The sequence below is a fragment of the Alligator sinensis genome, unplaced genomic scaffold (assembly GCF_000455745.1).
Source record: "Alligator sinensis unplaced genomic scaffold, ASM45574v1 scaffold135_2, whole genome shotgun sequence".
Taxonomy (NCBI): Eukaryota; Metazoa; Chordata; order Crocodylia; family Alligatoridae; genus Alligator; species Alligator sinensis.
In genome coordinates this window covers 792306-805266 of record NW_005842067.1, presented here as the reverse complement: position 1 = coordinate 805266, position 12961 = coordinate 792306, and the positions used below count along the sequence as shown (strand labels likewise).

Below are 12961 nucleotides of genomic sequence, written 5' to 3'. Positions count from 1 at the left end.
CTGCCATCTCAAGAGCCTGGAGAGATTGATGCCTTCAGAAAATCCTCCATATCAAATGGGAAGATTGCTGCACAAACAACAGCATCCTTGCTGAAGCCACTGTTAGCAGCATTGAGTTGGTGATCTTCAATCGTCAGTCTTGCTGGACCGGACATTGTATGCAAATGCCTGAGTTTTGACTCTCAAAACAAAAGCTCTACTCCCAGCTTAGTAATGGTCTGAGAGCTCATGGTGGTCAGAGGAAATGCTACAAGGACACATTGAAGCCATACGTCAAGAAAATGGATGCTGACATCAAGACCTGGGAGGGGTTGGCTGCTGACTGACTCCAAAGTTGCTGCAACCTCAACCAAGTGACAGCCTGTTTTGTGGTAAAGTGTCTTGCCTTCAAAGATGAGAAGAGAGTGCAGAAGAAGGAAAAAGAGAAATTCTAGCCTATATCCTACTCTCCCCTGCAGAAAGATCTGCAACTTCTACAGACAGGTCTGTGGCTCAAGGATTGGACTTTTAAGTCACCAAGTCCATCAATGAGCTGTAGTAAAGATCATCCTTGAATCAAGGGATTGCCAATGACAATTGCTGTCCATTGCTAAGTATACCATTATGTCCCACTCCTGTCATGTGGCTGAACTGAGGAGGAGGAGGGTGAAACTTTTGAACCTTTCTGGTTTCTGTAACCCTTTAAATGTAGAAAGAAATAGGAAGTGAGGGCTGTTGGAGGACGATATCCTTACAGTTGGGAGAGGAGGAAACTGAAAAGAGATGGAGGATGAAAGGCATCTGCTTACCAGCTTCAGCATTGCCATGGTCAGATTGCAATGATCTTTTCTTGTCTACTTTGATTTCAGATGGAGAGTTGCTCTTCTTGGTCAGTAAAAACTGCCCCCCCCCACTTTGTTTCTGTTAAAATATGAGACCCTCATCTGGAGCGGTTGTGTTGCATTATCTCCTTGGTCAGTCTTGCATGTGTTGGCTTTGGTCTGTAGAGCGCTTGCAGTGTACAGAGACTCCCCCACTGGCTAAACCAGGGGCAGGAAAAATATGGCCTGTGAGCTGGATCCAGCATGCCAGGCTATTGTACCTGGCCTGCAGGGCCCCTAAAAAATTAGGAAATTAATATTTATCTGCTCCTGGCTGCCTGTCAAAGATGATAGGAGCCAGGGGGAGCTGGCAGAAGGACTCAGCAGCCCATCCTCGCCCCATCCCCAGCCATTTCCGTACCTTCCTGCCCCCGCACTGCTCCAGCACCATGTGGCTCCTGGCTGCATTGCCAAACCACAGGAGCATGGGCCGTGCTGTTATCCCAGTGCCATGAGGGGTGTGTGTGTGTGTGTGTGTGTGTGTTTGTAGGGTGAGTGACACACACCCCACCATACACATGCACCCACACCCCTCCTCGCCGCCATACACGCAGAGCCCCACGCCCACACCCCCTTACACCCCAGCCACCCTCTCTCTCTCTCACAGCCCCCCACAAACCCTATACCTACCCACATCCCACATATCCACACACACACACCCACATGCTTCCTCCTCTCACACCCACAGCCCCTACACCAGTGGTTCTCAACCTTTTGCACCTTAGGCCCCACCTACTCAAAAAAAAAAAATCCTGATCCCACCAGTCGACAAGTGGGAGGGCACCAGCCAATCGAAGCGTGCAAAAGTGAAACCAGAAGTCCTGCCATGGCACTTCTGGTTTCACCACCGTGACCTGAGTCCCACCTAGAGGACCTTCATGTCCCACCAGTGGGATGCATCCCACCAGTTGAGAAACCCTGCCCTACACCAATCTGCCCCCTACCCCACACACCCACAGCCCCCCCACAAAGCCCCCCCTCCCACAATATACAAGAATAAGGCTTAATTTTAAGCTATTATATACAATTACCTCTTTGTATACTATGCAAACACATGTACACCAGGACAAAAATATTTTTTGAAATCAAATTAATGAATGTTTTAGATGTTCAGGTTTTAAAATACAATTTGGTATTTTTCTGGTTCTGAGATGGTAAAAGCCTTTGCTGAAAGCAGTACTTCTGGGGGCAAGGGGAAGGACTTCTGGTGACAAGGGTTAGGGGGTGGGACTTCCAGTCAGAAGATGGCGACCGGGGGAAGGGCACCCGTCAAGGGGCAGGGCTACCCAGGGGGCCTTCAACAGCTTGCCAAACCTCAGTAAGCAGCCCTGCAGCCAAAATAATTGCCCGCCCCTGGGCTAAATCAATGTGGGCTTGCCCTTCTTTCAGCCGAGTGCTCCATACTAAGGGAAACAGCATGCTACAATTGCAGTTTCTTATCTTGGTAACTTAAGCCTTTCCTGGTGCAGCTTGAGGCCTTGATGGCTCCCATAACACTAGTTCATTGATTGAAGAGATTTCTCAAATGGGCAGAACTGCAATAATCAGTGCTTCCTGACACTGAGAGAAGTGATACTTAAGAGTGAGATATTTCAGAGGCACCAAAGTGACTTTCAATGGGACTTGGGTGTTTTGAACCTTTTAACCAAATCTTGACTTTTATAAGTCTAGGAAGGTCTTGGTGGAAGGTGGTTGGTGTCAGAGACTTTCATCCTGTGTGGTGCTCTAGGAAGGTAGAGAAATTAACTCTCAGCATGGTTGAGATTTCTTGTCTACCTGAAGACTGGTGCTAGTCATGCTCTTCTTGCACAGTCCAGAATCCCTCAGTGCTAGCATCTTCTTGGGATGAGGGCAGAACGAGGGAGGAAGGGACTTTGAAGGCTAGTTCAGCGCCCAGTGAGTCACTTGCCGGAACCCTTCAGGTCGGGAAACTCTTGAGAAGGCAGCTCAAAATAAATCAGTGGCATAATATGGTGGAAGAATTTTCACATACAGAATTTATACAGAGCAAGTCCAACCTGTGACCCAGCACTGGCTGAATTTAAGCCGAATATCTGATTAAATGGTTTGATCCATGCCTTAGCAGTGCACATGATAAAGAGCAGGCCATGCAATCTCAGCTGTGTAGAGAAATATGTCATTATAGACACATCTGGCATATGTTGGTACCTAAAATGTTTATTTAGCTGTCTGTTTATATTAGCATCTCTAAATATAGGTAACGAATTGCCTCTCTCTTTAGTCAATTTACTGTCCTTTTAGTGTTCCATCTGGCACTTTCTAACTCATCACGGAGTGACTTTTGCTGATAATCTTCTTTTGTTATGTATAAATATGTTTTTATATTCTGATACCATCAGTGCCAGCAGTCAGACAATTGGTAGCTTTATGGACTTAATTACCTGGTGCATAAGTTTAGGTTTTCTGTGATAGTTTTAGGGAATTACTCAAGAGGGGGTGTGTGTGTGTGTGTGTGTGTGTGTGTGTGTGTGTGAGTGAGTGAAAGAGGGAGAGAATGTACTGCCTTTCACATTATCTTCATAAATAATGTTTTAATTGGTTTAACTAATTAAATGCATAATTTAAAATAGTGCATTATGCCTTAGTTCATATGTGAAGGGTTTCTGAAATGACTGGTGATTTTTTTTTAGGTGTTTCAATTTTGTTTCAAACTTGAGATGCCTTAAGAGGGCTGGATTTTTTTTTCCCCCCTCCATAAAATGTGCTCATTGAAAATGAGATCTCTTTAAATATCACAGATCGAGCACTCAAAAATTGTGTGCTTTGCATTTTGTTATATACAGTATATTAAATATTATTTGTTTTATATATATTACATATGTCTGCAACCTTACATATATTTGTTTATTTGTCTATTTTATCTGGCTATGAATTGGATAATTGCTGTTAGGTAAATGATAATTAGTTACAGCTACCTTTTTCTGCGTGCATTTTTATCTTTAACGACTGAAGTTTTGGGTAGCAGAAGTTGCCACCAGAGTAGTAATGCAGTTCTCCATGGAATGCATTTAAGCCCATAGTGTTTTTGGTCTTCATTGAATTTTGAGGAGGTGCTTCCAGCATCAGGGACAGCTGCAGGACACTGGAGGTGCTGATAAGCAAGGAGAGACAGAAGCAGTAGGTAACAGCAAGAGGCTAAGTTTGAATAGTACTAAATTACTTTGAAAATTTCAGTTAACCGGAAATTATATTAGTGGCCGTTGCTAATGGCAAAATCTTTACTTTCCGAATCATTATGATTGGATTGGATCAGGACTGACCTTAGATGAAGGCAAGAGCCTAAATGAACCACAGTGACTTGAAATGTGGATAGTAGTGGCACTTTTACACATGCTCTGAGGGCTGGGGGGCAGCACTTTAGTTAGTGGCTCTGAGAGCTGCTCTAATTAAGGCGCAGCCACGTCTCATGTATCAGCATCCCCATGCTTAAAAATGGCAATGGGGTGCTTGAACTAAAGCTTGTTCGATGAGCTTCAGATCAGGTGCCCCCACTACCATTTTTAAGCGTGAGGATGCTGATACACGAGATGCAGGAGGCTGCGGCAATTGCCACGCTGCCGCAGACTTGATTAACTGGGTCAGCCCCGATGCGCTGGAATTCCAGTGCATCGGAGCAGCCTCCGTGCTTCCGTATAGGCGCCCTAGAGGTCTGTCATTGAGGTAGAGAATTAGCCTATATAAAGTTCCAGTGATTTGTCTTTGGAAAGATTTGAAACACGAGTGATTCAAAATGTTTTCCTGAGAGGAGCCTGCAGATTCCAACTCTCAGCCACTTGAGATTCAGGAGGCAGAGAAGTGTGGAGGCAATTTGGTTTTCACGGTATCTGTCAAGTTACTGAGGCTGAAATTACACTGGTAACACGCTGGTTAAATCAGCTCTTTTCCATGTGGCTGAACTTTGAAGGGTCTTGTTGGGAGTTTTAAAAATGTAAGCAGGCTTTGTGCTGACTTTGAAACAGGATGGGGGTTTGTATCCTAATGATTTCTAAAACCTGTTACTTTTTCCTTACAGAGTCGCTAATAACCACAAACAGAACCTAATGACCGTTGCTAATCTGGGTGTGGTATTTGGACCAACACTCCTACGACCTCAAGAAGAAACAGTTGCAGCAATTATGGACATCAAATTCCAGAATATAGTGATTGAAATTTTAATAGAAAACCATGAAAAGGTAATGAGGTTTTCATTTTTTTCCAGAATTTATAATTGATTACTGTACAGAACTTGTTTTATCAGGCCAAACGCACATTATTCAATGAACCATCTCCTTCAGATGGCCAGTAAGAGAAAACCCTTCCCTTTAGTCAAAAGAAAATTACGAGACCATTACCAAAACTCATCTGGCTCATAGCAGCCCTTTTATATGGTAGTTTGTCTCCAGAAGTGGTAGAAACATATTACGATTCTGTTCACTAGTTCAAGCTGTAATTTTGTATGAGAAAAAATGCATTGTCAGTTCTTTACATGTCATTAAATCCTCTTGACTACAGTGGGGCTAGGATTTCATCCATGATTTCTAGGGCAGAAATAAATGCATGAACAAGTCACTAATAATAATAGGGAGACTCCAGCTGTAGATTACTGGCTTCAAGCTATTCTTTCAGAGGCTGAAATTGCACGTTCTGGTAATGCGGTGGTTTATGGCTGTCTTTAGTTAAGCTCCCTTTCACTGCCCCTTTTAAATGTTGCCCCTTTCTTAGCTTTTAATAGGTACATGGTCCTAGGCACAAGAGAAGGTTGGTTCAGTAGTTAGGAGTTGTTCAAATTTCTGTTTTGTGCCTTGGATAAGTCAGCTAGAGTCCATGTGCCTCACTTCTCTATTGGTAAAATGAAATAGTATTTTCTGACATCATATGGGTGTTGTGAAACTTGATTAATTAAAAAATGAGAGTCCAATGGCCATCATTTACAGGAGGTTGAAAACTATCACCTGCAATTCTAAAACAAACCAATATCCAGATGTGCTTAACTGGTCTGTCTTCATGGTTTTTGGTGGGTTTTGGGTGGGGAGAGCTTCTTAGCCAAGCATTCAGAGTGTCTGAGATGGGTGATAATGGAGCGTATTTGCCTTTGGTCTGCTTGTAGGGAGGCCCTTTCGGGTTGCTTTGGCCTTGGCATGATTGTTTGTAATGCACTTAAAGCACATAGCATATGTGTTCTCAGTAGGGTCATGTAGTGTGGGGAGTAGAGTACAGAGCTTGAAAAGCATCTTCTTCAAAATAAATAGATAAAATAGACCATGCTAGTCAGAATATCTGCATTCCACTGTCTCACAAAGAAAGCTACATGTTGAATAAGCTGAAGTGCATGGTGCTTGTGTCCAATAACATGAGGTACCAAGTACCCTCCACTTTCATTGAAATAGTTTCTTTGCTTCAGCTCTTTTCTGTAGATACAAAATCATGTTGCCTCTCAGATAAGTCTCTATATCACTGAGGGCCATGTTGCATGTTACGCTTAGGAAGTGTTAACTGCACTTAAAACACAAGTACCTGTGTGTTCAAGCAGTAAAATGTGCTAAATTAACTCACATTGTAGCAAAGTCACGATTTTTCATGGGAGGAGTATCTCTAGTTTGTATTAAGTAACTTATGCTCAGCTCTCATTCAGCTGCTCTGTGGAGGTAATACAAGTTCCAGATTCTGATTCCAGTTTAGCTGATCGTTGGTCCCAGCCCTGGCACCATACCAGGGCTGGTTCAAGCCTGCCAGAAGCAGAAACCTGGCTTGCCTTGTGGATCTGCTTCTGGATCTGCGCTTATCACTGGGAGCAGCACCCTCTCCCCAGCTCAGCTCCCCTTGTCACCTTCTGCCTACTGCCAGCAGCAGACCCATCTTGCCCTGGCATATCATGCCGGGGCAGGTGCTCCCAGCCTGGGCAGTGCAGGGCAGGCAGCGGGGTAGGCGCAGGCTCAAGGTGTGAGAGTTGCATATCCTCAGAGGTGGGCATGTGAACTACTGCACCTGGTGCCAGGGTCAGTGTCATGGGGAGGGAGGCACAAGCAGCTCCAGCTGCACAAGCACAAGCCCTGTTTAGCAGCTCCAGCCCTGTCCAGAATAGGCTAAGATGATAGTAAGCAACTGCTCAGAATACATTCAGACTTTTAATAGGGCATAGAAACACTTAGTGTATTCTAAATTGAATGCATGTTAAGTGTCCCACATGACAAGGCCTTGAGAGCTATCAGCAGCATAGAAGGTTAAGAATTTGGACATACAAAGGATTTAGTATTGAATCCATTTTAATTTTCCACCCCTGGATTACATTTATACCGATTTTACATCCTGTATGACCCTGTGGGTGCAACTGCAGACTGATGCTTCTGCCGACTCAGGCTAATCTACAATGACAGTTTGTTTAGAAAGATTCCAATGATTATTCTGTCTTCAAAGCCTGAGCAGATCTATACAAGCACATCTGACATACCACTGACAGCTCACAGCATGTAACTGAGGCAAAGGACCTTCACCTCTACACAGAGGTAGAAAGCTGTGACAGAGTACTGCCCAAATGTTACTTGTGTTCCCTTGCATAGGCAAATAGTGCAGGAAGCAGGGAAGGCAGGAAGCATGGGCAGCTATTTGAATAATCTCCAAGGAATTGCTCCCATGTGGTATATAAACAGCTTGTTACTAATTTGGCACAATCGGCTTTTTAAATGTTGTTTTTCCCTTTACTTGGGGTAGAATGAAAATAATTGCTTAATTAGGAAACTTCCTGGGTGAAAAGTGTTGTGAAAAGCAGACAAACAACCTCTGTGTAGCTCAGAAACATCTGTTGATGCATAGTTTAAGGCTCAGCACTACAAAGACACAGAATGTCCACTCATTGGCCTCTAGTCTTGTAAGATAGCTATGTCAAAACAGTGCAATACTTACAACAGTGTTTCCCAGACTTTTGATACCTCAGGCACACTTTTTTTTCTGGATTAAAATTGTTAGTACACTTCAGTCTTACTTATTTACATACATGTGCGCGCACACACTTCTTTTTTCCCCCAAACCTATACCATATTCCATTCCCCTGCCAGATGAAATCATACCAGTGCTGAGATATACTGTTAAGAAAACAAAAAAAGACTTAACTTTTCTGAATGTCATGGCACCCCTACTGAAAATCACTGAGCTAGATCTGAATTCAGAAAAGATAGGGGGGTGGCAGGGTGGGCAGGGCCTGGAGGCTAAACAGGCTGAGAATCAGTGATTGAACTGGTGCCACAGAAAAGCAAGAGGGGTAGGACTTCACCCTTCTGTGCCCTGTTCTTTTCATTTTGTGTACCTCAGGCGACAAGGGCAACTCTTGCTGCTGAAGCTGCTTCTGCAAGGTCTCACACATCAGCAACCACCCCCACAGTTCCTTTTGCCAGCCCTGGGAGCATGGGAGGAGTAGAGGAAATGAGCTGGGCTTCAAAATGAGACTCCATTTGTGCACCTGCCCACTCGTACCAGAGCACAGGGCTAGGAGCTGGGTGGTGGGGGTGGCATAGGGGCTGACTGGGGGTGGGGAAGGGTGGGGAAAGACAGCAGCTGCAGCAGCAGTCTCTGAAGGTACCTAGGGCAGGCACAGGGTGCTGGCTGGAGGAGGAGAGCATTTGCCTCCTCACATAGGGGAAATCACAAGTGATGATGACACATTTCCATGATTGTCGCAGCAGTATAGTCTTTGGGGCTAGGGGTAGACATTAAAAAAAGCATGAGCCTCAATTGATTAAATCTTTGCAGGTTATTCTAATGTGGCTAGGCTAAATCAGTTTTGTAACCAGACAGACATCCCAGAAATGCAGGCACATGCCTGCAGTGGCTCCGGCTAGAAGCTGAGGGTGCTGGAGCAGCCCTCCCTTCGCTTCTACAGGGCTGAGCTGAGGGGAGCGTGCCCAGGCCTGCATAGGACACTGTGGTTAGGGAGGGGTTCCCCCCCTTGATAACAGAGCATTTATCAGCTCTGCTATCAGCATTTAACACCCCATTAGAAAACAAGGCCTTGCTTATTACAAGCTCTTGTTAAACAGCTTTTTCCGAAGGAAGGAATGCAGAGACATTAACATCTGAGCTGTTGGTTACCTCCAAAAAGCCCTAGATGGACACTGTCCTATCTGCCTTACACAGCATTAGCTAGCATACCACATGCTGGCTACAGTCTGTGCTGTGGGAGAGAGAAGGAAGGGATCTCTGCTTAAACAGCAAGTGGTGAGGGGTGGGTGGGGTAGGGCACAAGGAAGCCAGGCAAATGCTACTGTGCCTGCAAGTGTCTGCCAGAGCTGCAGCCAGGGAGCCAGCCCTGCTGTGGAGCAGAGAGCCCTGCCCAGCCCAGAATGCATGCCGGGATGCTGGGGGTGTCTGATTTAGCTTAAACCAGCAAAGGGTCTGGGACAGCCATTGCATAATCCAGTTTGACACAAATCAGTTAAGTCTGATACTACATTCAACCAGGTTTATCTCAAACTGATTTCAGCCATTTTCAAACTGGTTTATGTGCACTGAACATCTGTTCTGTTACACATTTATAACAGTTTCTGATCACTTAAACCAGTTTATGTGTGATGTCCCTAGCCAGGGAGTCCTTGACTTACAGCCTCTTCTTTGCCTGTGAAAGTCATGAGCTCTTTAGCTTTGACATCTGCATCACAAGCACCAGAGTGTTTTGTTACAAAGCCTTCTGTAACATAAGGCCCTTTCTTAGTCATGCATCATTAAGCCCCTTCCTTCTGAACTCCTGAAAGAAACAGCTCTTTAGCAATTGATTGATTCTTTCTGAACTAGGTCTCTCCCTATGCCAACTCATACTTCCATCAGATGGGCATCCTTTAAGGAATTGATACCAGATTTCTGCACTGTCTGCTTCTGTCTTGATCGGAGTTCTGATCTCTGGTAAAACTTGTAGTGTTTGAGAATTCATGGATGCTTGAATGAGTAGATTGTGGCCTCTTTAAACGCAACACACCTGTCTAAGACATGAGTCAGTTCAGTTGATATGGTAGCAGTCAATTCTGATGGTCACACAGAATGGTCTTGTACTTTTTGATGTGGACTAGCTCGTAGTGAAATGAGATTTTCAAACTCCTCCATGTTCGTGGAATGTAGATGGAATTCAGGTGCTTAAGTCTTTTTGTTCATATGGGCCATACTCCTCATTGAAAAGGCATTATACAGTTGTCAGAAGGCTTAATAGACATCCTATTTATGGTATTAGACAGCCTCTGCTCAGATGGTGGGATGGAATTAAGAGCAGCACATTTTCCCCAGGCAATAGTAGTTATCCTTCCCGGGTCTGAGCAGCGGTCTTTGGGAAAGTCAAGGACTGTTGGTGGAACAGTTTGCTTATAGGACTATGTAAGTGGTTCATGAAACAAGGTCACCATTTAAAAAAAAAATGAAATTATTGCTGGTTGTTAAGACCTTAAATAACTAACTTTTGAAAAGGGCACAGCCAGGTTAAAGGAATGTTGTTTTTAAATCGACAAAATATAATTTCTTAAGTTGTTTACAAGCAGAACTTTAGTTTATTAACTCCCTCCCCTTTAAATGGATTTACTTATTTTGTTGGGGGACTGGAGTAAATTTCCCCTCCAGTTGGGGAAATTTTCCCTTTTGTTTTAAGATTTTATATTCCATGTATACTCCATAAATGATACGGTGCATTGCAATATCTGCTTTTGTATAAAAACTAAAAACAAAGAAACATACATATGTCATCACATAGCCTCCCTGCCATCACCCTACATTTCACACAGACTTAAACCCTGCATTTTGTTCCAACTCTGACCCAACACAATCACTTGGATTAGAGAGAGATGTTTGCCCTCATTTGACAAATGTCACTTTAAATCTGGGATTTAATGTTGACCTGTGCTAACAACAGTTGGAGGCATATACAAAGACTCGACAAGAATAACAAGGCGGTGCTGAAAATAGTTCTGGGGTTTTCCTTTCCCCTAAAGCAGCAGCTTCCAAGAACAGAAAGCTCTTGAATTCACCTGCTATCTAAGGCACTCAGGGACCAGGGTCTCCAGTTTCTTGCTCTATCCCCCAGCTGTATTGTGTTCATAAGATATAAGTTATGTTCATTATGGTTACCCAAGACCTTTGTAAAGTAAAGGTTTTGTGACAACACAGCATGTGGGAAATAGTCCAAAGTACAGCAATTCTCAGTAACAGCTGTGATTATAAAGAGCCAGACCCAAGAACTGTGAGACTCAATACAGAGATTTTCAAGGACGGTGGGTCCCTGCAGCTTTGAAATCAGATTCACGGTTTATCAGTGTTATTGATGATACCAGCAACAATTTGGAAGCAATACTCGGAAACTTGTTAAATCTCCAGAAATGATTTAACTTTTCTGATTACACATAGCATTTAGTGGCCTGCATTGGAGACTCTTGCAATCCATAGTATGTTGTAATTTACCAATCATTCTGGGAATTGTCAAGCCACTACCACTTTGCTGACAGCAGTTCAAAAACTGCAATTGATCTGCAGATATATCACAAGAACCTCACACACAGGGCTTATATTAATCCAGAGATTTATTGGTGGCAAGGGCACAAGTTCAGATTAATCAGTGAAGTCACTGAATTTTCATTACTGTATCTCGAGCTTCCTCTCTTCCCACTACTTCTCTGGGGACAATATGATTATTTTCCACACAGTGAAATCAAAAGAGACCAAACAGAGAGTAGAATGGAGAGAGATTATAATGTCTGTGTACACGTGCATAGAGAAAGCAGGCTATTCCTCATTAAATGCTTCACAGTTTGCACAAGCGATCAGATAAACTGCAATACAAGGAGGCCACTAGCTATTATTCAGACTGGAAGAAGTGATCAGTAACTATTTTCGTTTTTGGTTACGCAATGAAAACAATAATATTAGCAAGCAAGGCACTCTGCTTACCTGAGGGGAATATAACCTAATGCTAGACATTTGTCAATTGCCAGAAACCATTCAAATCAATTACATTTTTCTCCTGAATGTTCTGAATCCTAATCAGTACATGTGAGTCACCAGTGTAAAACAATACAGAATAATTGCACATACAGGCACAATGGACTTGTATATTGCTAATTACCTAAGTAACTCCCTTGGGAAAGCTTCTGTTAGCTCAAATCAATTTAAATTAAGACATATATTGGAACATGACAACTGTAGAGAAGCAAATGAATTGGAATGGATACTGAGTTTAATTTTTTTCCCCTAGAACTCATCTTTTCTGCTATCTTCCTTCTCTAGAAGAACATTTGCAGTCAGGCTGTTGTAAAATGGTGACATTGATACATGGCCATTTAGTATGCAAATTACTTGTGTAACTGCCCCAAATACATTTTATTCTTCAAAGAGTGTGAGTTCAAGGCTGACTGCTTCAACATCTTTGCAGACAAGTAGATATTGGTTATCATTAATTATTTTGGGAAAGACCAATAACCACTAACAAGTTGCACTTCTATCAGGCAAACAAAACAAAACAAAAACTCGGCACTCCACATATACTGGTTTTGCAGATGACTGACAGATATGCTGAATGGTGCATCAAATTTGGGACATTTGGGGAATCAATTGAGCTAAGCATCGTGTAAAACCTGAGTTTAAAAATGCAGAGAACATAAGCTAACCTTCTGGATTTGGTTCAGGATCCATCATTGCAAGCACTGGTTACAACTCCTCTTAGATATTACTTCCTCTTTCCTATTTCTCTCACACTTGAGGAACTATCGCCCGGAGTAGTTTTTAATGTGACCATTAAGCTTACATGGGGGAGAAGTGGAGAAGATGGCATGTTAATAGGAAAAAAAAGTGCCTTTTCAATGCTCTAGTTGCTCAGTGGCTGAGGAGGGGAGATTGTTCTTTTTGCTGTTGTGAAAATGGACAAATGCATAGGATCAAGTTGCATTAGATCAATGAAGGCATGTAGGTTTTATGATGCTAAGTGCAATAAGACTTAACTTTTAGGTGCCTGGCCTCTGTCATGGAATATACAGCCTTGAATTGGGTACCTGAGCTCCCTCTACCATGCATGGAGAGACTTTGGTGCCTTAGAACGACATATGTACATCCAGAATACTACAAGGGTAGCCACTTGAGCTAAT

At 43.2% G+C, this 12961-nt stretch overlaps 1 protein-coding gene across 10 annotated transcripts in view; it reads left to right on the top strand.

The window, feature by feature from the left end:
• ARHGAP26 (Rho GTPase activating protein 26) overlaps positions 1–12961 on the top strand; it is a 332594-nt gene that overhangs the window by 215273 nt on the left and 104360 nt on the right. For all 10 annotated transcript variants that reach the window (XR_003094019.1, XR_003094020.1, XR_003094017.1 and 7 more), the window contains exon 18: positions 4894–5053. Coding sequence is in view for 5 of the 10 variants with exons in the window: in XM_025204032.1 (XP_025059817.1) it covers positions 4894–5053 (160 nt within the window). In the remaining 5 variants the exon portion in view is untranslated. The remainder of the gene's footprint in view (positions 1–4893; positions 5054–12961) is intronic.